At 38.1% G+C, this 27,017-nt stretch overlaps 1 protein-coding gene across 3 annotated transcripts in view; it reads left to right on the forward strand.

The window, feature by feature from the left end:
* Positions 1-27,017, forward strand: part of LOC104138505 (arkadia (RNF111) N-terminal like PKA signaling regulator 2N) — a 46,481-nt gene that overhangs the window by 11,302 nt on the left and 8,162 nt on the right. For 2 of the 3 annotated variants that reach the window (XM_068926211.1, XM_068926213.1), the window contains exons 2-3: positions 3,699-4,515; positions 23,073-23,255. In XM_068926211.1, the coding sequence (XP_068782312.1) occupies positions 3,792-4,515; positions 23,073-23,255 (907 nt within the window). In that variant the 5' untranslated portion in view covers positions 3,699-3,791. Of the gene's footprint in view, positions 1-3,698; positions 4,516-10,966; positions 17,743-23,072; positions 23,256-27,017 lie in introns of those variants that run through there. The other variant, XM_068926212.1, reaches the window with a different exon arrangement.

The following is a 27,017-nucleotide window of genomic DNA, read 5'->3' on the forward strand; positions in this document are numbered from 1 at the left end:
TGTGCAGTGGAAGAAATGACCTAATAGCATGAATTCCACAACAGTTGTTCTTGAGGAAGCTGCTAATACCACTTTGAATTTACCTTTTTGCTTTTTTTTTTAATCTGTTTGTGTCTTCAGAAATCTCTTCTTGCAGCAAACACAGCTGTGAAAGAAATAGTCAGTACCCTCTAGTGACATAAGAACCCATGAGTTCTACCTGTCGGCTGTTTGTCGTGAAATTTCTCTTCATGTAAAGAGGTGATCTGGTCCTTGCCCTCCCGTCCCTGTCCTTTCTGCCAGCTCCTGCAGACAGTTTCACTGGTGTTCTGGTTTTGTCTTCTGTTGGTTTAGTGAGCTGAGTCTAACCGAGAAGGGGTGGGTTAGTTCTGTTACATAGGAGGGAATAAGACTGCACGGTCATGAGTAGGCAGTAAAAAGGGAGACTATCTCTCTTTGAGGCAGGTGAGCTTTAGACTGGCTCAGCTGCCCCTGCTAATGTCCCCTTTAGAATCCTTCTGGATTTATTCACAATTGTGCAGTACTGATAATGCACAAACTAGTGCTTTATGCCTTTAGAAATGAGTCTATGATTTCACTCTTTGAAAATATTTCCTATGAAAAGGTACAGTTGGATATTTCTTCTACATATTGGTATTTTCTATGCGTGGTTGGAAAATAAAATAATTTCTACTAGAAAAATCTAGTGCTGAAGTTCTTCTAGAAATGCTTTTTAAAAAAAAAAAAAAGCTTCAGTGTCTGTGCATCAGAAAAAGGAGAATGACATTTCTGAGCAGTGTCTACGTAAGTATCCGCTTGCATCTGTAAGCATCACAGACTATCTTTCTGTGCCATGTTGTTCTCTTTTAAGAAAGAAACTGGTCATTCTCTTAAGGTTACCCTGAGATTACCTCTTCTAGTACTATTACCATAAAAGCGAATGGCAAGAAAGGATGGGAGCATTTCAGTACAGTCTCTCTTTTTCTGTCTGGTTAATACATTTCTCAAGCAGAATGAAGCAATATGTTCTTTTTCTTTGAGACCTGGCTTTCCTTGGCATAGATTTTTTTTTTTCCCAAAACTATCTGCATTCTTCCCTACAGCAAAATCTGTTTGAGTCATGACAGACATTTTTTCCCCAAAGTAAATATAAAGTTCCCTTTTCATATACTTATTAGAATTATTGGGGTTTTTTATGTGCCAGTTCAAGAGATCTGGAGAGTACAGGCCTCATCAGAACAAGTATTATCTCCACGGGCACAGAAATACGCATCGTTGTCGACCAGTGTTTGTGCCTTCTTCTCGCTAAAAATATCATTCACTTACCCCTGTGTGAGGGGAGGAAGGCACAAATTCCTTAAAGTGGTATAGGTGTGTACCCCTCAGACTTCTGTATTTTAAGAGTATAGGAGAGATGCTGTCTGCCTTTGCTGCTGATACAAGTGGATGTGCTGTTGGCCTCCGAATCACTCGGACTGAGAAAACTGTGAGCCTGCTTGAGTGAGGTGGGGACCTACTGACCAAGAGCAGGGAAGAGGCTGAGGTCCTTGGTAGCCTTTTTGCGTTGTTTTTCACTAGTGAGGTCTGCCGAGACCTTGCAGGTCCCTCTGCCTCCTAGCAGAGGCTATGGGAATGGAGCAGTGCGTGCACTAGAGGAGCTGGGACGTACTCAGGTCTGTGGGTCCAGATGAGCATCTGAAGGCGCTGGTTGATGTCAGTCTGGGCAACAGGATGGGGTGCGCTCTCAGCAAGTTTATGGACCGTACCAGGTTTAGGGGTCAGGCTGCTGTGCTGGAGGGCAGAGCTGTAAATCAGAGGGACTTCAGCAGGCTGACAAACCTCCCGAAGTTCAGCAAGGCAAGTGCAGAGTCCTGCATCTGGCGTGGGCTAACCCCGTGCAACAGGATAGGCTGCAGAGAAAGCAGCTCTGCAGGAAAAGGCACTGGCGGAGAGGCTGAACGGGGTCGGCAGTGCGTCCTGGCAGCAGAGGCGACCAGCTGCATACGGAGCTGTGCTAGCAACAGCGTGGTCAGCAGGGTGAGGGAAGTGATTTGTCTGCTCTGTTTGGCTCTCGTGAAACTGCATCCGGAGTACGGTGTCCAGTTTTGGGCTCCTCCGTACATGAAAGGCATTGCCAGAGCACAGTGATGTATGAGGAGAGGCTGAGAGAGAGCTCGGTTTGTTCACAGCACCTTTCTGAAGCGGGGATGTAGCCTTATTCTGTGCTACAGATGGGGTAAAAAAAGCAGCATATAGTGTCACAGGAAGCTTGCAATAATTGATCAGGAAACTGAAGAGGGAATTTTCTGGGTACAGAGGTGTCTCTCTAGTTCCCCCAGTCTTCCAGCATGGATGGTTATCCATGCTCTCAGGCTACTCAAGTATTAGTTCTCCTTGTCTGCAGAAATGTCTTTTTTAAAAACAGCAGATGAAAACTTAGCATTGATTTTTATTTTTTTTGTCTTAAGTATCTAAATTTTCTTTGAAGTGTCATAAACTTACTGTTTACTACGTTTTTAAACCCATAAACAATTTGTTCCACACAGTTTGTCTGTAAGTGGATGTGGTAATTGAAAGGTTTTCCTTAACTTCATTCTGGGTTGAATTCCAAATTAACCTTTTGGCGGAAGGTAGAGCGTGAAAAATGGAGATTAAAATGATGAATATTGTATTTCTAAAAATTTTCCCTGAAGATAGTTAGGTACTTTTTTTTGGTTGATAATGTGCAAGTTATCAATCAGCTAGGTAGCTTGTTCTTAATATTTGCACTGAAGCAATGCAATTTATTAAACTATAACTTGAAGTAAAATGTAGGATACTGATGTGAGTGGATACTGTTTCTTGCTGGCAGCCCATGCTATTTGATGCTGTCTTCCTGACAGATTTTGAGAGAAATGAGATCAGCGTATAGGTTTTCCTATAACTAGTACTTGTGTGAGAAACTTCCAAAGAGCATCTGAACGGTACATTTGATAGTGCTGATGATGTCTTACGTGAGACTTAGTAGCATGATTGTTCTCTTTTGAGAACAAACTGGTGTTAAAGCAGAGCTAATGCTTCTAAAGGCGTTATGTGTAGATATAGGGAAGCCCGTATTCCTGATGATTTGATGTCATTTCTTGGCACTTTTTATAAATTTGTCTTTGCTACGTGTGATTCATCATGCTCAACTGGAGGAGCAATTCCACTGGGAAGGTTGTTTGTGCTGTGGCTCTGTAATGTTCAACAGCTGTTCTGTTTCAGCTCAGAATGACTGGATTTCTTCTATGTCATATTGATACTGTGAGTTTGCAAATTGCCTTAAAAACACTTTAAGTTTGAGGTCTTGTCCAACTGAAAGTGCATTTCTTCCAGATATGGAACCTGGACTATATTCCGGTCTGTCCAGGTAGATGACTCCCACGTCTGGGAACTTTCAGTCTGATGTAAGAGTTAAGAAATACTTCTATCATTTTTTTTGATCTGTTGTGATCATTTTATTGAGATGAACTGCGTTGTACGCAGTAACGTTTTTCATGGGTACCTAGAAGGAAGAATAGTTTGATGTAACAGAATGGGTTCACTTGGAAAAAGTAAATGAAGAGAACCAAAATTATACTGAACTGTACTGGCTGTAACTGAAAACAATGGTTTTAGCTGATGAGTTGGGTAATATTGTGAGGAGTAGGAGGGACTGAGTTATTTGCGTGAATTATTCTTACTGTTCTGTTCTCCTGCAGGTTGCTGTGTTGCTGAAATCCATATCTAGTTCACCCAGTCTTCCAGACAACGTGCTCCATGCTCTGAGCCCCGGAGGAGCTTGGCGTTCTGAAATGAAGATGGAGGCGGTGGGAAAAGCAGAAGAACTCGTTGATTCAGAAGTTCCACCAAAGACTTCTGAAAAGCCAGAGACAGCTCCTGATGAAGATGGACCGATAGAACTGGAGACACAAACTCAGAAAGATAATGCGCCCGCTGTAGCAGACTCTACAGTGCTCTCCTCAATGCCTTGCTTACTGATGGAACTGAGGCGAGACTCCTCGGAGTCTCAGCTGGCATCTACAGAAAGCGATAAGCCAACGGGTGGTCGAGTTTATGAGAGTGACTCTTCTAATCATTGCATGCTTTCCCCTTCTTCCAGTGGGCATTTGGCTGACTCAGACACATTGTCTTCCACAGAAGAGAATGAGCCCTGTCAAGCTGAAGCTGCTGTAGAAGGCGACCCTTCTGGGGTGTCTGGGGCTGCAGTCGGGAGGAAATCCAGGCGATCCAGGTCCGAAAGTGAAACTTCAACAATGGCCGCCAAGAAAAACCGACAGTCTAGTGACAAGCAGAATGGCAGAGTTACCAAGGTAAAAGGTCATCGAAGCCAAAAGCACAAAGAAAGAATCCGGCTGTTAAGGCAGAAACGGGAGGCAGCTGCTCGCAAGAAGTACAACCTGCTGCAGGACAGCAGTACCAGTGATAGTGACCTGACGTGTGACTCGAGCACGAGTTCATCAGATGATGATGAAGAGGTTTCAGGGAGCAGCAAGACAATCACTGCAGAGATACCAGGTAGAGGATGTTTTTTAAACTGAACTGTAACGCATCTGACATCGTTTCTCAGCTGTCATGCTAAATTAGATGAGTGACACTTGAGAAAAACCAGGAGAACTGCAGCTCTGTGTAAATTTGAAGACTGCAGTATATTAACAAGGCATGGCAAATTTTAAAATCTGTTCTGAGGTTTCAGTGCGCTTTTGCACGCCAACAAAACATAGAAATGGTAAATTGGAGGAAGGACTACCTTTGAAGTGTGGAATTTTCAGATTTTTTTCCTTTGTAAGCCTATACGAACTCCTATCAGTGCTGTCAAATCCCATTATATGGTGATAATAAATACATTCTTAAGATAAGTGGCCAGCTTTGCTTTAATATAGTAAGACCACAGCTCTGCAGCTGTGTTTGAAATAACGTGGCATATCTCTTGCCTATCTTACAGTAAGGCCCTGTTCACTATTGCACTTGTGCTGTGCTTTCAGCTCTGTGTTTCAGTGCATGACAAATCTATTTAGCCTTATTGTAATTTACAGTCTTGCAGATCGCAGCTGGTCACCTATTTTAGGACATAAATACGAATTTGTTTACACAGGTGCCCAAGCTATTTCCAATCCTAAGTTTTTAACATTTTAGACAAAGGTATTAGCATTTTCTTGTGTCAAAAGGATCTATGATTTCTATATTTTTAATTTTCTGACACATCCACATTAAAAGATGGGAGCAGCAAATTACAGGGGCCTTCTCTTGATTTTATTAGTGAAAGAAAGATGAGTTCTTCAAGTTTCTTGTCTGCTGAGTCTCTGTTATTGAATTAGCCCAAATGCCGTGGACAGGATTTTGTGTGACTTACTCTTGCAGCATATTATACCATAGAACCGTCATCATATGGTAATCTTCGTATGGCAATCACAAATAAAATCACATAAAAATAAACCTTTTGGCTTGCCAATTTTTACTGGGTTACATGCCTTTTTCCCTTTTGTGCTAGAAGATTTTGGGAGATAAATATCATCTTTATAGGGCAAGAAAATTTAAAGGAAAACTGCATTAATTTGTCTTAACTTAGTAAACCAATATTTGCTAGTTGAATTACTTAAAATATTAATTTACATCAGATTTTACAAGTAACTGTCACTGTTTTAACTGACTTCATTAAGGTGAATGATTCTGGACGTCACCATGAGAACTGGAGTTTTTCCCACATATTGCTAGGAAGCAGGTTTCACAAAGGAAGTTAATGTTTATTATTGGAAAGTCTGGGAAAGGCATATTTCTCCTATAATTGTTGTTTAGTAAAATTTTAACTACCTAGTAAAAATAACTGTAGAATCTCTATTATAAAGTCTAGCTTCTAACTTTCATGGTGAAGTGCCTTGTTATTGACTATATTTACACTTTGGGCAATTAAGGCCTGAGTTAAAGCCCATTGAAGAAAACTGTCTTTCACTGAGTTTTGGGGCAATTCTCTCAATCCCTCCTCCTTGAGAAACAGGGTATGACTTTTTTGAAGTCATGAAGTGCCTTGTGACCCAGAAACATATCACATGGTATTTTCAGATCTGCCTAGGTTTGATTTCCATTGCCTAGATACTTCTGAGCTTACTCTAGGGTACTTTTCTACGTCGTTAGGCTCTTTGGTACTTGAACTCTAGGTGTTACCATGAGAGGCTTGCTGTGAAAAGGTCCCATTGTAATGGATGGAAGAACCTGTTGATTTCGTGATTATTACACCAAGGCCTACTTCTACACGGGATGCAAGATGTGGGAGTGCAAAAACCGTCTTGGGGAACAGTGACCTGTATTTCTTACTTCATAGCTCTGCATTCATCTATCTGATACTAAATTACATTGAAGACAAAAACTTTCAAGCTGTCATTCTGGGATTAGGTACAATGTGTATCTGTCAGATTGCAGTTTTCCTTTAAATAAAAACTAGTTTGGTTTGTGGGAAACAAATCTCTGAGTACAAGAGAAAAATATTCGTTATAGAGATAGGGACAAGGTGGACCAAAAATGCATCCTATGCTATTTCTGGGTTAATGAAACTTTGTGATTGCACTAGGTGCGGTGGAGCTATGAGCCTGACTAGGATTGCAAGGATTGCTCTCCATTGCAAGTGACTAATGGACAGATTCACACGCCATCTGTGATTCCTCCTCTTGGAACTGGCAAACTGCTTAAGTTAAATAACTTTTCTGAATAAAAAGCCATTACAGAGCATTACACTGTGCAATCGTCAAGATTTAGGAAACGAACAGCTAATCAGAATCTAGTACAGGGTAGCCAAAAGCATTACCTGAATTTCAGGCCACAGGTATCCTTTGAATATAATCGAAAGATGAGAGTAAACTTCAAATTTAACTTAATATTTGAACTTCAGTATCAAGAAACTGCAGTGCATCTGTCAGAAGGACATAAGCATGAACAAAAATTTGCATTTACTTTTAAAAATCTGCGCATTTTGATGCGGAAGAGTAATACAGGTAGCCTGTGTTCCCCTTAGTCTAATCATATTTGGATGCTTTAGCAGGAATGTTAGTTACAGTCTCAAATGTAGCTTACTATCGGGACTCATTTTCAGATGTCTGTTGTCTGAAAACAGCTTTGCCAACAGAGATGCTCTAAAATTTTTAGCAACGATATATTGTGGCCATCATCATATACAAAGAGAATACAAATATTCTGGCTCTTAGCTTCTATCAAAACACAGTGTTACAGAAGACGGTTTGCTACCTGTGTCGTCTGAAAATTGAAGTGACTCATTTGAGAATGCAAGTGTCACGTCACTAGGTCTCTTCCATTTCAAGAGGGTAGTTATTGTTTCAAACCATCTATGTGACTGGTTCAGAAATATGTTTGGATTGATTAGTGAGGAAAGGAAAGCGTTCAGTGAAGTGCATAATGGTGCCATGAACATCAGTAGTGCTACTAGCTTCATTTTATTGTACGTGCACACAAATTGTGAACCAAGCAGTTGTTCAGTAGAGTGTCAGTTCTCGCTGCTGTACTCGAATGTAATAACACACGTTAAAATACCAACAGTCTTTTCTTGGCAAAGACTAAAAAGTTGTGACGAGATCTTATTGGTGATACTTACGTATATGTACTGCGAGATCACTAGAAACCAAGCACAATGTAATATGGTATTCTGAAAAAATGATATGCTATCAATTTTTATATGAAAATGCAGGTGTGATATAGACTTCATGGACACTACTAAGAGTCTTTTCACTGACCTGAGCACTCACAAGCTTGAGTTCCTTAGTTCAGTAAATGCCATGATTTTTGAATTTTTGCAAATTAGGAATAATCTCGTTAAAATATAAGGTTGAGCCTCTCTGTTGGCATTTAGGATTTTCCTGCTCTTTAACAAATACTAGATAGCATCCACTCTGGGCAAAAGAGGATGATCTTTAGTGATTCTTGAAATAGATTTTGCTAGAACTATTGTTGTTAAAAGTTTTTCCTTTGAATGACTTCAGATTTGACCATGCAAATTAACTCTGAATAAAATTTGCATGAAAACAAGTCTGGACACCAATATTTAATTCTATGTAAACTCTTTGGTGGAAGGAAAGGATTTTTAAAAATACAAATATGATATGAAAAACATGTCATTTCACCACCACTGTACTCTCTACAGCAGAGGGGGAAAAAAATCTAAACTGAAATAAGCTTAATTCATGTTTTAGGCTTTCCGAAGTCTAAAGTTTGAAGTCTTATGTTGAAAAATGTGTTATGGCTCATTTGTTTAAAGAAGGAAAAAATGTTTTTAATATGCCGCAATCCAGAGAGGGGGCACAATGCACAATGTGGATGCTGTGAGCTGGTTTACCTCCTCCTAAGATTGGTGCGTAGACCTTGAATGAAGCATCTTACATGAGATGAGTTTCATGAAAGTAACTCGGAATGACAGTTATTTAGGAATAGGGGGAAAAAAAATCTGTTAAGAATAATTTGTAGTGAGATACTCATTTTAAAAATGTAGGGTAGCATAACAAAATAGGAGTCCACCATTCCTAGTTAGAATGAAGGTGCAATGTATTTTCTTTAACTGCTGCAGTGTCAGTTTGCCTAAATTAAATAATTTTGGATGTAGTCATTATTTGGGTAGTACTTAATGATTCCATAAAGGGATTAACATGGGGGATTTTTACAAGGTGTTACTCTGCAAGAGATACTGTCCTGAAAATAGCAATCGGATCTTATCATACCTTTGTGCTTGATAACTTCTTCTTGACTTGACTTCTAAAACTACAGTTGTAAGTTTACAGATAGCAAAGGGACTAGTGTGATTAAATGCTAGTGTCTTAATATTATCTGAATGCATTTTAGGGCTTAATTGTATAACGCTGAAGGCTACCCAGTTATGTTACGAACTTATATCCTGTAATATTTTAATTAGAACTGCAAAGGAAGTATTTGAAACAGATTGATTTGCTGCTACTAGTGTAGATGTCTAATGTGTAGATACAAGATGCCTTTTTAAAAATGGTATTGCAGGGTAATATATATTTCAATATACAGTCTCTTCAGTTTACAAAAGAGTTTCTCTCAACTTTGACTATGCTAATTCATCCTTAGCTTTAGAAGCCTAGCTAGATTACATCTCTCATATCACCATCCGTGATTTTTATTTCAATTACAATTAAAACTTACTCAACAGTACTTAAATATGTCTGATCTTAAACCTGTGGAAGTCAGAATGCCTCCCATTTAGTCTTCTGATCTTTGGGAGGAGATCCTTGATCAAAGGATTGTAAATAGAATCATAATAGGTGTTCAACACTAGGGTTTGGTTGGTTGGATTTTTAGCTAAAATGCAGTCAACAGGATTGGAGTTACTTGGTATGAAGTGATTTATTTCTGAGCAGAAGAACTGAATGCTGAATTTCCAGCCTGTCTGATAGGTAAACAGATGAGACAGAAGCCTTAAAAAGCAGGTTTTGTACTAGGTCTTTGGCCCTCAAGCGTGGCATTGCTAGCTAGGCACCACTTGGAAATAAAAAGAATAATCTTAGGCTATGTTTAGGTGTTACTGAAGAATTTATGTATACCTCATTTAAATAGCTCTTAAAAAGAATGTATTGTTTAAATAATATTGTAATTTCACAGTAAAGTCCCAATAAAGAATTAGTGCCTTATGCTTTTATTAGTAAATATTTGTTTAGGTTGTGCAATGGCGTTTCTCGTTCTTAAGATATTTTCTATTACTCTTAAACTAGGGATCCCACGAATTTCGTGTTTACCTATTAAATTGTCAGGTTATATAGCTGCTTTGGGTAGTTTAATGTGATGCTTTTCTTGTTTTGAAATGATCTTAAGTAATGTTAATATATTAGGGCAGCATGCACATTATTTATTATTCTTAAAAGAAGGCATAAAGCCTCATATTCTTGGGTTTTTTTGTTTGTTATTTTGTTTTTTCTTAGAGGATTTCTGAGTGAACTCTAAACTTAATATAGATACCACTGCCTTTTCTTTTTGATCTATACAGTGAAGTAACTAGCATGGCCTTGTTTCCTTGTCTGCTAAAATTGCTCCCGATAATCCCAACATCAGTCACTTAATCATCTTTCTGATGGATGTAAGGAGAGCAGTTTCCTTCTAGCTAGACCCAGGCTGTTTTCTGCTGGGTCTAGCTAGAAATGCTAGGAATAATGCGCTGCCAGCCAGTTCATTTTGAGATTAGGGGTGCAGTTCTAGTGGATGAGAGTTTTGCCAGTGATCTCGCTTAAGTGTTACATGGATTACTCCTGTGATACAGCTGTCTGTCTTTCAGAACGAACAGAAATTGTTTTCCCCTTATGTATCTGCATAATATTCTACATATCTGTTTGTGTATATATGTTTGTGCTGTATATTCTCTTCCTTGGTGTTTAGTATGTTCCTCCACAAGTAAACTAAGAGCGGTAAGGTTTGGGCTTGGCTACTTTAAACACTGCAGTCGCTATATCTGTCTTCATCTCTGTGATCTTGTGTACAACTTGTTTGTGTTTATCAGCCCATCATAAAAGGGTTCAAATATCTAAGTAAAATGTATACTTATTTAGATTTATCAATTAAATGATAGTAGTTTGGACTACAGCTTAAGAGAAGGAAGCTGCTTGTCATTGTATGATGTTTTGGGTTTGAATTCAAGTAAGTTAATCCAAAATTGCAAGGGAATTGGACTAATTTGGTTTATATTTAAAAAAAAAACACTTTGTGACAATTGTCTGATAATTCTAGAATAAAAAATAATTTTGAAGCCAAAATTTCTAGTATAACCTCAGTGGGTGTTAATATCTTTTTTTCCTTGAAGTTAATGCTGTTGGTTAATTTGGTGTTTGCCAATTCCTCCCCCGGTGTCATATCCAAGGGACGCAATTAGAAAAGTTTGTTTTCCTGAGTTAACATGCCTTAATAAACAATATTATGTTCTTACTAAATGATGTCTTATCAAATGGCCTCAATGTCTTTAAAGCTGGCTTCAGTCGTGCTGGGGGATCTGGAGGAGCGACCAGGGATATTCCAGGATTGCTTGACAGGGGCACCGTGTGGGATAGGAACTGCATAGGCAATGTCCTGGAAGAGGCCATGAACTGCTTTGCCGAGATGCAGAGGCAGACAGAGGAGAAATTTCGCATGTGGATAGAAAAGCTAACCCGTCTTGACACGGATGAAGAAAGCAAGCAACAACTGGAGCCCAGGGAGCCTAAAATGCAACTAGTTGGCCAAAGAATCCCCCCTACCACGCAGTCAGGGGCATTCATGCAGATGCCTGATAGCCAAGTACTTCCGCAGCAGTCGTTTAATTCTTACGTGGGCTATCAAAATGTTGATGCTACGCTAGAGTTTCCAGCGACTTTTAATAACAATTTTCCACCTATCTTTCCAGAAAATGGGAATATTGCAGAGCATGATTTGAATCAGTCACAAACTTAAAACACATTAACTTTACAAACTTGATGTTGCTTTGGATTATGCTAAAAGGTTTGCTTCTCTCTTCATATATGTTTGTTTTGTTTTTTCTCTTTTGGGTTTTATTACCATGATATCATTTTTTTTATTTATAGAGAATGTATATGTAGTTTAAAAAAACCCAGCACACAGTACACCCACGCGCATGTGCCAGCACACACATACAGATACTTTTAACAAAAGAACCCACTCTAAGCTGTCTTCCCCAAACTTGGGAAGATAGAATCCTTGTTTAGATACCCCAGAATCAGTAGAGCTGTGTTTGTTACAGTAGGAGCACTCGGAGTATTCGTCCAAATGCTCTTTTTGCATGTTAAAGCATTTATATGATGAAATCAGCTTTATATTTAAAGATGCAAAGTACCCTAGAGAATGAGATTAGATACAGACCCATAACATTTCCTTAGCTGTCCTCACTCCAAGTTTTACAACTGGAACATGTCACACATTAGCTTTTCTTCTTCCTTTTAAGGCAGAAATCATAAATAAGCTTACCCTAAAGACTTAACTATATGTAACGAATGTGCACAACTATTTTTCATCTCCCATTTAGTAGTTCATTTTTTGTCCAGAGCTTTTATAAATGTCACTGCTGTGTTGCATATGGTGTATTTAGAGGAAGCGGCTGTATTATATTGTGTGCACAGATACCCAAATATATACATACACATGTATGTATTCACCTTGGGTGGAAATCATATCTTCTAATTTTAGGTGCCTAGTTTACTCTTCTGCCGAGCTCCTTCTGAGTCAATGGAAAGAGATAAGCACCTACAAAGATACCTCCTGGCAATGTCTTTCTCTCCTATTAGTTGTCTAAACTCCCTGTATAAACAATTTAGAATAGATAACTTTCAGCTAAAGTGGGGTGAGATGAGTCACACCCAGAGTATGTGTGTGTGTGCATGCATGACCTGTGCGCACAAAACATTGCTGCTTTCTGATGTATATACGGTCAAACTGTATCTTTCCTGCTGGAATAAAGATAGTAGTGTCAGTCCTGAGATAAGCAGCTGTGGATGGATGCATTGAGTCCTGGCACAGGAATTTAAAATAAAAGGCTTAATAGTCAAATTAGTAAACACTGTGGTGGTCTGAAGGTATGGTTTGCTGGTCTGGATCAGGCAGTAAGAGCCTCTGAGCCGCCTTTGGATGCCACTGAAATCATTATTTACTTGTGATTGGGAATGCCGGAATATTAGTTTCATTTAAATAATACAGTAACTTGCTATTGTGTGGAGTTTTTTTATACTGATAGCTATCTTGAATAGGCAGGCTTGAAACTGTGATGTTTAAAGTAGGATTAATTTAAACTATATATTAGAAACACTTATTTAATTCTTCTATTAACAATACACACAGGGATTTTTGGTCACCTCTCTAGTAAGGCCTTCCTTCATATGAAGTAACTTCTCCATAGCTACCAAAAATGTATATTTATCATCAGTTAGGATTTGTTAAAAGTTTCTAATACAAATCAAATCAAAATATAGTAATGGAAATTAAAAGTTTTTGCATAGATATAATTTAAGCAAAAGAGAACATTGTAGGTGTCTCTTGGCTCTGTAATCTTGTTTTTTAAACCTCAGTCACTTCTGAATTTTTTCAAATTATTTTAGTGTAAAATAAATTTAGTGAAAATACCACTGTATCTTCTGTAGGCCTGATTTCTACCCTCCTCCAAAAGTCAGTGGGAGTTTTTCCATCAGTATTCGTGGGTTTTGTATCAAACCTGTAATGGGAACTCCAGAAACGCGTTTCATTCTCAGTTTAATACTAATGTTAGCGGGTTAATATTCTTCTTGGCCCAGACTTTTTTTTTTTTAAAGTATATGATGCCCTCATTAAAAAACAATGAGCTTAGAGAGCTGTATTATTTTCGGAGTAACTGTTTGAGAGACTATGCAGGGGATAATTTTTAAGTACTCAAATTCTTTACAGATCACCTTCATGCATAATTTTGATACAAAGATTTTGATATGAACTTGTAAGAAACTCCCTAGTCTGAAGTTGCGTGCATCTCTATAGGCAAACTTTAAAGGAGTTATTTTGTGTTTAATTGCAATTTCATAAACTTGTCCTCACCTGTTTAAAAGCCAGGATCCTTCAGGGAAGATTAATTGCTGATTTAAAAGATACTGAATCCTTCTGGTGTTCATAGATTTGATATGTATACCTTCATGATGATAAGAGCAGCATATTTTAAAGCATGACAGCTTTACGCATCTTCCCATGCATGCAGAAGTGGCTTTTTGCAGTGACTGTTTTTTTTTTAATGTGTAGGAGTCACTTAACTCAGTATGTCTGTAAGCATGCCCTTCACAATTTTTATAAAATAGTGTCTATAGAGCAATTAGGTATTTTGAAACAAATGGTGTAAGGAGATCAGTTGGATTTATTTTTCTCTCAGACTCATGAAGACTTTTATGTACTGATCTCATGAATGGATAATAGTGGATAATAATGAATAACTTTGTTAGGGACGTAGCCAGGGAAATTCCTGCCAACCTTCAGCATCTTGGTTAGGTAATTTTTTTTAAAAAAAACTGAAGCTGATCTTTAAGCATATAAATAAGATACACATTTGGATTTGGTTACTATAGGCAACGATAAAAACCTAGCTGTTACTACTGTTTTTTTTCATGTAAACAACAATGAATATGAAAGAACAAGCAGCGGATTATAGCAGCTGAATATACGGATTTTTAAACTATGCTGTTTCTAGGGTGAATTAAATCAAAGGCATCCAGAAGCCTGATGAGTTTATGGTTCGTGTTAGGTATAATTTTAACTTCCCCATGAAAGCTAGATAGTATTAAGAATACCTGTGCAAGAGCAGTGGCTGTAAATGGTTTTGTAAATGGTAAATATTATTTTGTTTGGTCACTCTTTTCCTTTGCCTCAAATATGGAGCAAGATCGTCAGCTGTCAGAAATCGGCTCCTTCAAAGTGGAAGTAGAGTTTGGTTCAGACAGTTGAATATCTGCTCCTTTAGCTTGTTTTCTGTGCGAGGAAGTGTGTTTCTCCTTCTAGGAGATGAGAGGGGATCGCTTCGTTGCTGTCCTTTAGGTGTAACACGACATGCTTGATGGAGATGATTGCAGAATTGGCAGGTTGTGCAATTAAACAGAAGCATCTGTCGTCTTGCGTTGTATTATGCATTTAAAAGATGCAGCCTATTGCAGGAAGCTGACCTTCGTATCCTGGTGCTAGTGAGGAGTCTGTTATTTCAGATGTATGTGCAACAGCGTTTGGCATGTCTTTGACAAAACAGACTTCTGGATTCCCGATACGGCATCCAATTTCAGATTTTTTTTTTTCTTGGAAAACTGGAAATATTTTTGCTGTATTATATAACTACAGTTATGTTTGTCATGGTTTCCATTATAAGCTCTTATTTTCAAAAGGCTTTGACTACAAACTTTCAGGGAGTTAAAATTTCTTCAGCTGAAATTTTAACATAAGTTTTAATCTTATCCACTCACTATTTTAATAAAATAGTTTGGCCTTATTTAAGGGTATCAGAGGAAAACTGTTCTCTCCAATGTGGAGCTATAACTTTGAATGTATTTGCATGCTCAGATATCAACTTATTACTTCAAAACGACCAAATTTAAGTTGAGGGAGAAATCAGTAGGAGTTTTGCACAGATGTGGAGGATGATAGGTTATAATTTAGAGTTTCTCTAATTACACTGTGTTTTATACTTCAGAACGGAGTGAAGAAACATTCTAGTTTCTTTAAAAAAAAAAAAAAAAGTTTACTTGTGATCTTACAGTTTTCCATGAAAGAATAAATGCATTGTCAGATATTCAGCTGGTGTAAATTGGCATAATTCCTGTGTTGATGGTGCCGATTTAAAACCAGCTGATGAATCTGGCCTATTCAGTTTTATACGTTGGCGTTCTTAATGCTGCAGTAGGTGTTGATGAGCACGGCAGACATTCGTGCGTGAGAGTAAGAGGACGCTCATGACCACAGATTCAGGGTTTAGTTGCAGGTGAAACAGAGCTACTTCATTAATATATATATATATTTTTAAACTAGTGCAAATGAAACAGAAATCTTGATATAAAATCTAAATTTAAATGTCACTAAGGATCCCTGTCCAACTAACAACTCGGTAAATGAAAATTTAAAGGATCTGCTCCTAGAGTTGGACCCTGTGCAGAAATCCCTAGAAGTCTCTCGGGGTTTCGAGGGGGTATGATCGCAGGCTCGGAGGCGGCTGCGTTTGGGCCGCTTCCCTCCCTTTAGCGGGGTATGATGACAAAGGTCTATAGGAAATTCCACCCTTGACCCGAGTTAGTTCCGCATCGTTTTATCTGAAGGTTTGGGGTTTTACTTCACATGCCTTTAACGAAATGTCTGTACTTTCAGGTTTTAGTCTGAAAAAACTGTTTTTTTCCAGGTAAATTTTGTTGGGTATGTCAAGGAAAGGTAGTGAAACTAGTCAGGGTTTCTGTTGCAAAAAATAAATCCGCTAAGGGGAGGGGGGAAGGAAAAAAGTTCTCAGATCCTTCAGTTATACTGAGCTTCAATTTTACTTGTAACAATATTAGGACAAAGTAATTCAGGCAGAAATACGCATCTCAGCTATTTCGTGAGTTCTCAGTGTCTTTTAGTGTTCTTGCAGGATTGTTACGCTATTTTGTCAGAGCTGCTAAAGTTAAGAATGGAGGGCCAATCTTAACTTAAACTGAGATTATATTTGGCAATTATTTTACAAATTAAACCATATTTATTATCAATGATTTTTCTTGTTAATGTATTTTTTCTCTTCCTGTATCACGTGCTGTAAATGTGTGGGTTTTTTAATACTATTTCAAGGTCATTAGAAGTTAAATCTTAGCCCCATTAAAACCCAGTAGAAAATTTCTACTCGTTTCAACGGGGCTAGTATTTCACCTCACCTTAAAAACAGAGCTTAGTCTGCAGTTCAGGGGAATACCTCAGTTGACTTTAATGGGAGCCTTTGCCTGATCAGAGCGCGTAGGTCGGGCCCACGGGGTAGATGTTTGATTCAGAATCAAAGCGATCGAGGTCTGCGCTGTGGCCCCTGCAGTTACCTCTGAAAGTATTTGAGCAATTGCGCTGTAAAATTTGTACTGTAGAAGCTAAATACTCAGGCTGATTGATAAAAGATGGACAGTACCTTGCAAAACGTGAAGCTCAGAAACCTGCCTTTCTCACAAATGGGATCTCTCTTGTACGGTGGTAGGTGTTAGATCAGCGAAATGAAGGCACATGGAAGAAAAAAGTGTATTAAGTTTAAAAAATAAAAATAAAAAAAAATCCGCTGCTGTGTTCAGTCTCAGACTGATCAAGCAGAGGCTTAGCCTGGCCCATGCAAGTTTTGCATTTTGTCCTCAGCAGTCTTTCCATGGGAAGATGCAATTTCCACCCATAACCTGGTGGAGGATTCTGGAGGGGCGGGTGCGTGCGTTTGCCTGCCTTTTGCTAATGTAACTTGTATCAACATAGGGCTTTTTTGGCTAGCAGAGCTTTGTAGGAGTAGGATGTGACTGTTTTCAAAATCCTCTTGCTACGCTTCTGCAAGCAAACCTCTGGGGTAGAGACCTGGCTTATATGTCTGTTTCTGCACTTAATCAGTCATCAGGTGGCAAAACAAATGATATGATACATGTCAAATAAAAAGCGCACATCATTTCTTGGAGTTTTCAGTGCACAGCCACGTTCCATGTGCCTTTGCTTAACGCACAAGGAAAGTAACTTTATTGGGTGTTTGTATATAATTCAGTGAAACAAATCCAAGATATTTTCCATCTAGTCATCAAAAAGCCTGAAAGAATGAATGTTGAGCAGCAAGACTTGAATTTTTTGAGATCTCTTTTGGTGTGATATATCAAAAATGATCCAGTCTGAGAACAGATGCTCATTTAATCATGTCGTTTTGATTTTATTATTACAGTTTAAAAAAAAAAAAACAAAAAACTTTACTGTTTGAAATGAAGGAAAATATGAGGAACGTGAATTTCATCAATAATTTTTTTTTCACCTTATGATTTTAGGGAGAATGTTGTTACACTACTATTGTTTTTATTGTATTTACAGTGTATCCTTTACCTAACCTTGTAAATTTTGAAATGTAACTACTGTAACCTGGAATAAATAAATAAATATAAATAGTAATAAAGTGTTTCATGTTACTAAATAACACATAAAAGCAAAGATTCCTCCATTCCCCCTTTGGGGAATTGTTTTGGGGTTTAGCTAGCTTATGCCGTTTGAACTGCACATGCTTTAGGAAACTGTAGCTCTGGGCGTTGTCTTAATAATACAGGTTAGTATTGTTTATCTAAAACATAAGCTGTCATTTCAGCTTGTCGTCTTAAATGTGAAGCTGTTCTGTTTGGATCAAAGTTACTGATACGTTTACTGTAAAACTATTTTGCAAGTCACTTAGAACGAAATCCTCTGGGTCTCAGGTTTTGGCGTGCAATACGCTTTGATTACGGCAGTGATCATCTAATCTTAAAATTTATATAATTATAAAAGTCCATTCCATGTTTTGCCTAATCTTGAAGTAAGTAGGACTGTCTCCTAAATTTTAATGTCAAGTGTAAATGTGGGACTTGTTGGGTCTCTTTCTTTTAAAATATTATCTTTTAACCAATGCAACTTAATTTAGAGTACTGAGGTTCAGATGAAACAAAGCAGTAGATATGTTCGTAGAGAAGATTCAGAAGTGGTATCTGGGAGTGAGACTAGAAGACCCTGTGTCGGTTTAAGCTTATGAGTGTCTGGATGCCTTTGCGTTTTGCCTTTTTAGCTTTTGCGTGGCTCAAGAAAACATTCTTAAATGCCATTTTTAAAGAAATCCTCGAAAATTTACCAGTTAAAAATAGCTCAGTAATTTGAGGGAAGTGCTATTTTCTGTTAAGTCGAACTCCTCTGCTTGTTAGCCTTGGGCAAGCCACGAGTCGCTGTTTGCCTCAGTTTCCCCTATAGGCAAAACAAAGACAATAGCCACTTCAGAGCTCTTTGAGATCCACTAATGGAAAGCTTTCCATAAGAGTAAAGTGGTGTAATTATTATTGCTGCTATTGTTGTGCCTGTTCTGTGTGTTTCGAAGCTTAGGGTGATATTCACACCCAAATAAGGCTCCATGTCTCATCGTCGGAAAGACATTGATGACTCCAGAGGGCAATTCAGACCGCTAAAATTAGGATTTTAATTTTGGATCAGGGTTGTCCCCTGGAGTCTTCAGTCCTTTTCTACTTCTTGTGGAGAAAATATAGTGAAGTGCATAAAACAGTGTACATCCCATCCCTAAGGCTGGAATTGAGCTTGCTGAACTTCAGCTGTCTAAAAATGAGGTGCCTTGTCTGAAGTAGTTGCCTGAGCTGTCTCTGTTTACAGGGGGTAGTGAGGTGACCCAAGCTGATGATAAACTGCCATTTAGACCCCCAGTTTTCTTCCTTCCTTCCAGGATGAGGTTACTTTGCCCCCCGAAGTTTCTCCCGCTGTTGATTATAGAGGGAGTTTAGGTGCCTGGCGGAGACTAGATGCCTGATTCCAAGCAACCTAAAGAGGGATGATGACATTTTAATGGCTTAATTCCCCTTTCAGCTTCTGCTAGCTAATTTTTTTTTGTTTGTATGATAAAGTGACCTAGTATGGTGGTGCACAGCTAAACAGCCGTTTCAGCACACCGGTAGCGGGTGCTTTGTGTAGGATGACGTTTTTAACCTACAACTGCAACTTTAAGGTTGATTTGCAGCACCACCACCGCTTGCTTGTGCCATTAGAGTGACTTTAGGGAGCAATAGGAGTATATATATGTTATAACGCAATATAGATCACTGAACTTTGAGATGTGGCTCTATGAAAGCACACCAGGGGCTCGCACACGTGAAATTACTGCATTTGCTACGTTGCAAACTTAAAACTTCGTATGCGTAGACATGGGTTTTTGTGCATGTGGCTTTTACCTCAGTTGACTCAAGTGGAATTAGTTGTGAAGAGCTCTGTAAATTAAGAGACAATTGGATACTTGGAAGCTTTGTCCCTGTAATGACCTCTGCCTCTCAAGTCTCCAAAATCCTCCCAGTCTTTCCCTTCCCCCCATTAACGTTAAATGTCAACCGCTATATTTTGCTGCTGGTACTCATTAACTTTCAGCCTTGTCTTTTTTTTTAAGCATTTATTGCTTTACTAATGAATTAAAGCCTATCACCAGTGTAACATAAGTCTTTTGGCTACCTCAGGTTCTTAGAGGATTTGATTTGTCTTAAATATATTGTGTAAATGACTGACCGAAGAACCTCCCACTTCTGCTTTATTGAATTTTGATTCTGTCGTGGTTTTGTTTTGGTGTCTGCTTTTTCTGTCTTTTGAAACCCTGTTACTGTCAATTATTACAAAAGAGCAGCACCGTTCCCAAAAAAAAAAAAAAAAAGTTGATAAAAGTTAGAATTGTGCTTTTAGTTAATCCTTCACCTTTTCAACCTGAAAGCATTTTTTCATTTCGTGTTTCCTAGCTGAAGTGAATTGGCCTTATTTCTTGGTACCACGCGTTCGCTTTGCGTCCCACCATCAGCCGATTGTGTCGTTGGCTGGGGAAGTATTATTTCCAAATGTAACCCCTCCTCCCCATCCTTGCGGTGCTGAAAAGGAAACAGGGAATTTTTAGAGAATTTTTTGGTAAGTCTGGGCTGCAGCTTTCATCTCGTTGCAGTTGTTTACAGCCAAACTGTACATCTCTGCTGATGTAAGTGTACCCTGGACAGCTACAGCTAATCGCAATGGAATGATTTTTCTTTTTTTGTTTTGGAGCATCCACAAGCTCTTTGCTGTGCTGTGTCTCTGGGCAGAGAGTACTAGGGTTTTTTTTAAGTAGGCGTTACCGCTATTACATATGGAGGCATTTATTGCTTATTTCTTTTATGCGTGCTGAGAATCAAAGGGTTTTGTTTGAGTTTTGTGACCGTTATCTTGGCCGAGTTGGTCATTTACTGGTGATAGGTATGGATGGCCCTGGTATGGGGGAGACTTTTGTTTCCAAATATGATTTTGAAAGGCAAGGCTGAGAAAAGCAAAAATATACCTCTGCTGTGAATATTTTGTAAGTAGTCAGCTTGTTTCTTCCAGATCCTTAAACTGGTGGCTGTTAAACTGACAAATATAATTATAGTATGTAAATTCTATTGAAAATATTTTTATCTGTTTGATGTATGCTAAATTTAAGCTAAGTTATAAGGTGTGCTGTTTGGAAGTGTGGAAGATACAAGAGTGGAGCTACAGATAACAAGTTTATGCTTGTATTTCCTACTGATGAAGACTTTCACACAAGTTATTTCTATGGGTAGGTGATGAGAATATCACTCTGCATGTATATACATTTATTATACATTTTTGCATGATTATACATGTAGGAGTGGTACAATTTTGACTTGAGACTATTGGTGCCTTTTGTCCAAATATAATTTCACTTGGGTAGACACGTCTGTCTAAATTAATTTTTGCTTCTACTTTTGGAGATCTTAGTAAGAAGTGAGAGAAACAAAAATCTGAAGGAATCACACATAGCTCCTGAAATTTTAGATAACCTACTGTGAAAATGGTCAAACAGTCAATATTGTACTTGACCCTCGTATCTTCTGCACTCAACTGTTTATTTTTATAGATCACATAATATATGTTCACGCTGAACTCTGATGATAAGACTGAAAACATTCCCCTCCATGTGTCAGTCCAATTGTAACTTCTGCATGTAATTCAGTCATAGGCTTGCACAAATAATTGACCAAATATCAGCCAACTTAATTTTAAACTTGATATTCCATTATTTTGTAAATATTTTTATGAAGAAAAAGATTGTCTTTCAGTTAAGTATCCGAATTTCTTTTCCAGTCATAATCATCAGTGTTTCATGTTGCGAACAGTTTGGTCTTTAATACATTGACATTTAACTACTCATTTATTTTTGTCGGGTCTGTTTTAAGTTTGTAATATAACATTGTTTTATGAAATTGTTAATTTGGAGGCAGGTCTGATCTGAAATATTTTGTGAATTTCTTCATACGTGATTGCAAAACTGAGCTCTAGTATAACTTAAGCAATATGGTCACTCTTTAATGAAGTGTGTTGCTAACCACAAAATAGGAGTTTCTTAAAATATTGTGTTGAATGATGTTTCAGGGACCAAATTAAAAACAAAACAAGCACCTTAGTAGTTACAGCTTTTTAGAAAACTAAATTTTAAGCTTCTCGTTCATACTGTTCTTTTCGTCTTCAGCAATAAACATTTAACACTTCTAAAAGAAGCCAATCTTTCCTTTAAAAAAAACTTTTGTTTTTTGAGAATCATTTTTTTTTCTTTAATCCTTTTACAGTTCTGAAGCTCCTATCTTTCTAGAGACGTTATTAGTGTGCTGTATTAATGATAACCTTCTTTATATATCGTACCTCAGAATGAAAAAGCTCTTCAGACATTCGGTTGTCAAAACTGCTTTGGATTTACGGCATTATACTACCAAAGCAGCTGAGCTTTGGCCCAAACTGTTTTTCCATTCAGCACTCATTTCTGTGGATGAAGTCTCAGCCCAAATGAAGTTTTGGTTCTGCCACTGTGGGGGAATGAGAACTTGAGCCTTTCTCACCCACTTATCCATAAACTGTAGTTACTAGATGCGGCCTTATATTTGAATTAAAATGTGCTTCCTTTCAAAATTAGGATATTTTTCCCTCCTCTCTTTGCTTCCACATTAATTCTTGTCTTGAATTTGACTTTATTCTGAGCCTCTTTTCTTTCTAGTGTGCTCTCTAATTATAAGTTGTTTTCATTCCTCACAAAGAAAATACTCCATCCTAACAAAATAGACCAAAAATTATCTTTTTGTTGTTCCTCAATAGCAGTTATCAGAACAGTGTCAAGCAAAATCTCTCCCTCTTTTGCCCATCAGTTTGGTGGCCAAAGATTTATGTGGTGAACGTACAGAATTAAAAGTATATTTATCACGGCACGTTACAGTTTTGTTTTGTGTTATTCTTTATCTTAAGAAAGCAAACCCAAAAAACACTGCAGTTATGAAAAATTCTCCTGTCCTTGACAGGAAAATGTTATGTAAGGAAACTTGCCTAATGTTAAATTTATTGCAACTGGATCAGTTATAACGGAAAGTTTTATCAAATCAACCCTAAAGTAATGTAAGCTGTCGTTTGAGTTTTATAAAATTCTCTAGTTAAGTATCTTGTCTTGTCAAATTTAATGTCCTGTAGTTCAGAAAACTCTCTCTTATTTCAAACGGAGGTTCTTTATCCTTCTAGGATTGTAAATGCAATGTTGTCAGATATGGAGACGTTTATGTGTTCATGTAAAAGATGATGGCCAAATAACGGATACGATGACAAGACAAGCTTAAACCGCTGTTTTTCTTACGTCTGTGATTTCTGTGTATGCAAACATTAAAATGTCTCTGAAATCTCAGCCTGTATTCATTAACTGAAGTTTAATAATTGATAGTTCCTTAAGAGCTTCCTATAGGAGAATGCATTGATCCTAAAAACAAGTTATTTCTACTTTTAAAAGTGTCTTTCACAATATGCAGATATCTAATACCCATTGCTTTTCTTTCTTTCTGCAGATGGACCTCCAGTTGTAGCTCATTATGATATATCAGACACGAATTCAGACCCAGAAGTGGTAAATGTGGACAATCTGTTGGCGGCTGCAGTAGTTCAAGAGCACAATAATTCTTTAGGAAATCAAGACTCAGGATCTACCTGGAGGACCAGAGGGCTGCTAGATGAACTGAGTGCTGATGCAGGTTTGTTTAAATTCTCCTCCTCTGATGTTTGTTCCAGCATCTCAGCCAGTGTCCTGCCTTCCTTCCTTTCAATATTTTTATAATTTATGTAGCTTTAAAAGCACCTTGGGTGGATTATGCAATACAACTGTATGTTTATGAACTGTGTTTATTAAAAATGCCTGACATTTATCCCATTATACGGCTAGTAAGAATTGACAAAAATTCCTGCAATGTATTTTTTCCCACCCCAGTTTTCTTACCTCTTTTTCTACTCCTTTCCCCTGTAGTTACTCTTTGGAATTTAAATCTGTGGGGGTGTTTTGGGTTTTATATGAGGGTGAGTGAAGTGCTACTGAAAGGTTGATTATGATCACCCCTGTCCTCAGCTAGTAAAGTGAGTAACATGCTAGTAAATGATGAGGTCATAATCTCGCTTTAGTTATTGCAATTGTCTGTGTATTTGTCTTTTTTTGTCTCTCGTTTGTCTTTTTATTTCCTTATAATACAAACATTAACTGTTGCCTTATGCCATCTGCATGTCTAACATACTGTAGAAGATTGGACATACCAGCATCAGATATGGAAGGTGAGAAGGTGCTGATAAGAGGGTTTAGCATCAAGAGACAGGAAAGAAGTTAGTTTTAAGAAAGCAAGAGCAGGAACATTGTGGAAGGGTGCAGAGTGCGTATACCTCATAACAGTTTTTCAGCTCCACCTAATACTTGCAGCCTTTCACTAGCGGAAGAGTTAAACAACAACATGAAGCGCTGCTATGTTTTGGATACAGAGAGTTAGGGGGGAATATTTCCTGTCAAGCAGTATGAATATTATTTGGGATTTCAGATTAACTAGCCTAGATAAAGCCTTTGGAAAATGAGAAGATATGGAAGTAGTGTTCATGCTGTGGAGAAAATATCCTCCTAAGGTCTTTTTTTTTTTTTTTTTTTTTTTTTTTTTTTTTTTTTTACTTTTAAGAAGTTGAAGATTTCTTGTTATGACCTGGGCTATTTGGTAGAGGCTTTCTGTGCTCAAAGAATATTCATTAAAAGATAGGGAGGAGGACTATAGTTAATCTTCAAAGAGGTTTTCCACTGTTATACAGTGAAAGTCCATTATATGAATGTAAGAGTCTCTGTGATACTCTTTTCACTATGGTCTTTGGCTGGTTATGATCTTCCAGTCTTTTTTAAACTGGCCCGTGTTTTCCAAGCTCGCTAGTATTGTTAGCTGAAGAGCAGCTGACTGATAGTCAATTAGCCATTTGACCTCTAACAAGCCCACTGCTTTATTAAATGATGTATTAAATTATTAGAGCAGCTGAAGCTGACTTTATTATATTAGCATTAATGATTTGGTACTTCAGTAGAAAGAAAGGAATGTAAAAAAAAAAAAAAGTGAAAGTTTATTACCAAGCTTCTTTCCACGTTCCTCTTATGACTACAATGATGTGATGTGTTGGAGATTTGTTTTCCTTCCTCCATCTCTATCCAAGCGGCCTACCTTTTGCAAGGAAGGGCTTGCCAGGTAAAAGACATCTGGAAAACTTTGTGAAACTTCTTTATCCCTGACCCTATGAGAGCTTGTCTCAAAGAATTCTTGCCTGGTGCTGGGACTGTCTCATCTTTTAAAAGATGAATCTTTTTTCCCCCTGTCTACATCTGGCCCTGGAGCTGCATACATTCAGGATGAATGTATTCTGACTCTATAACATATGTCAGTACTGACGTTTCCTTACCGTGACTAGGACTGCACATTTGGAAAGCAGAGTTTTCAAATCTTGCATCTTGTTCTCACCTTAATCATAAACCAGCATCTAGTTTAGCAGACTTTAAGTGATGTATTCACATGGGAAAAAAAATAACATAAGCATTATCTGAGTGAAAAATCTTACTAGGGCACACTGTCAAATCTTTGTGGATGGGCAAATGTTTTGGGCTGTTTTGCAAGTTCTGGTGTTGAAGGGTAAACAAAACATCATCTTCAGGCGTCATCTTAATCCTAGTCCAAAGAAAATAACAGCCCAGGCAGGTTACTAGGCATGACGTTTGTATGGGTAGAGGCTGTATATCTATCTGTATGCTATAATCCGGATTTACAATGAGCTACCTGTTGTAATATATACTTTGCTAATTGCGGTTTCTCTACTGCTGACTTCCTTTTTGTTGTCTGAACTTTAACGATGATAAAAATGTGATAATGTACTACTCTGGGCTCTCGCTTACAGCTCTGGGGATTCAGTCTCGGTCTGTTTGAGAGCTTTGCCCCTCTGCCATACATCACCACATGTCTAGCAGAGGTTGCAGCACGGTAGTATGTCTGCCCTTCAGTCACTGCAGCTAGCATACGAAGGCAGACCGATCCCAATAGCAGTTTGTGTGAATCAGCGAGCAGTGAATGGGAAGCGGCCAAGGGCTGCTAGCGTTCTGCTGCCAGTGCTATAGCAGCAGGAACTTTGGGGAATGGGGCGGTGTGGACCGCTAGGGGTAGTAATCACATACATTGCCTGGTTTGCATCGGCAGCACTTGAATCAAAGCCTCTGAGCGCTTCTATTTCATGCTTCACAAGTATGCCCAGCTGCTTCTCTTTAAGAAATACATGTAGCCCATTTGAGGACTTTCTGACGGTCACTGACATCTACCGAGAAATGTTCAGCTGAACCGTCTGTTAGAAAAAGTCCGTCTTGGCTATTGTTCATTTGAGGTTCAGCTAGCAAATCTTTTTTGTCTTGTGAGGTGGAAAGCGCTCCTCCTTGTGCGTTACGGCACCCAGCTTTCCTTCCCTCCCTAGCCCTGCTGAGATACTGTGGCAAGGGCCTTCGTTTTCCAAAACTAGTGAGCGTACGGTATAGTCTCTATCCTTTTTTTTTTTTTCCTTGCATCTTTTCTGAATACTTTAAGCAGTCATTAGAATATGTTCCTGGCACTCTGCCTAAATTAATTTCTTCTTTTTATATCCTCTTGTCCTCTACCCTGGGGTATAATCAGTTCTGCATGTTTTCACAGTTTTGAAATGCTCTAGGTCATTATTGCATCCTCCTCCTCCTCTCATCTTTGAGGAGATGTCCAGTCAAACTAGATATGTATAATATGTCCACTTAATTTTTCTTGCTCTAAAAATGATTCTTCCCCTGTGTAATGCAGCTGTGCTAGTTGTTCCCGAAGGTAGTCTCATCTCCTTCAAGGCTTCCCAGCTTCCCCTCTACCGCTAAAGAGAAACAATAGGTTGAAACGTTGAAATGGTTTATTTTGTGTAAAATAAATATTCATTTCCTGTTTTGCGTTTTTTGGGCAAGTATTACTTGATATTTCACAACATACCTTCACTAACTGCAGTTAAGTACTTTCTTAGCAGTACTTGGCAGAAAATGTAAACCTGCAACGCTCCCTTAGAGTTTTTGGAAAGGATTTGTTGCTTGACGAACCGGTTAACTGGATAGCCATTGAGTAACTGTAATAAAAGGACAACGTTGCTGTATGTAGAGCTTACGAAAAATAGACTTTTCAAGAAGAATCCCTAAATGGGATATCTTCATATGTGGCATGTATAATTTAAACAGTCTTTTGTCATGCCTGAATTCTTTAAATTCTCTAGAGGCTCTTATACTAATATTAGAAGAGTGTGTCGTGAATATGATGCTACTGTCTCTTATTTAGCATCGTATTTCACCTTAAGGAAATGCAAATCAATTTAGTGCTAATGGCAAGTATCTCCTTAACCAAAATCCTCCTCAGCCTCTTGGAAAAAACAGTCAGACTTGCCAGTTTCCGAAGTTTGTCTGT

This window comes from Struthio camelus, chromosome W (assembly GCF_040807025.1).
Source record: "Struthio camelus isolate bStrCam1 chromosome W, bStrCam1.hap1, whole genome shotgun sequence".
NCBI classification, from domain to species: Eukaryota; Metazoa; Chordata; class Aves; order Struthioniformes; family Struthionidae; genus Struthio; species Struthio camelus.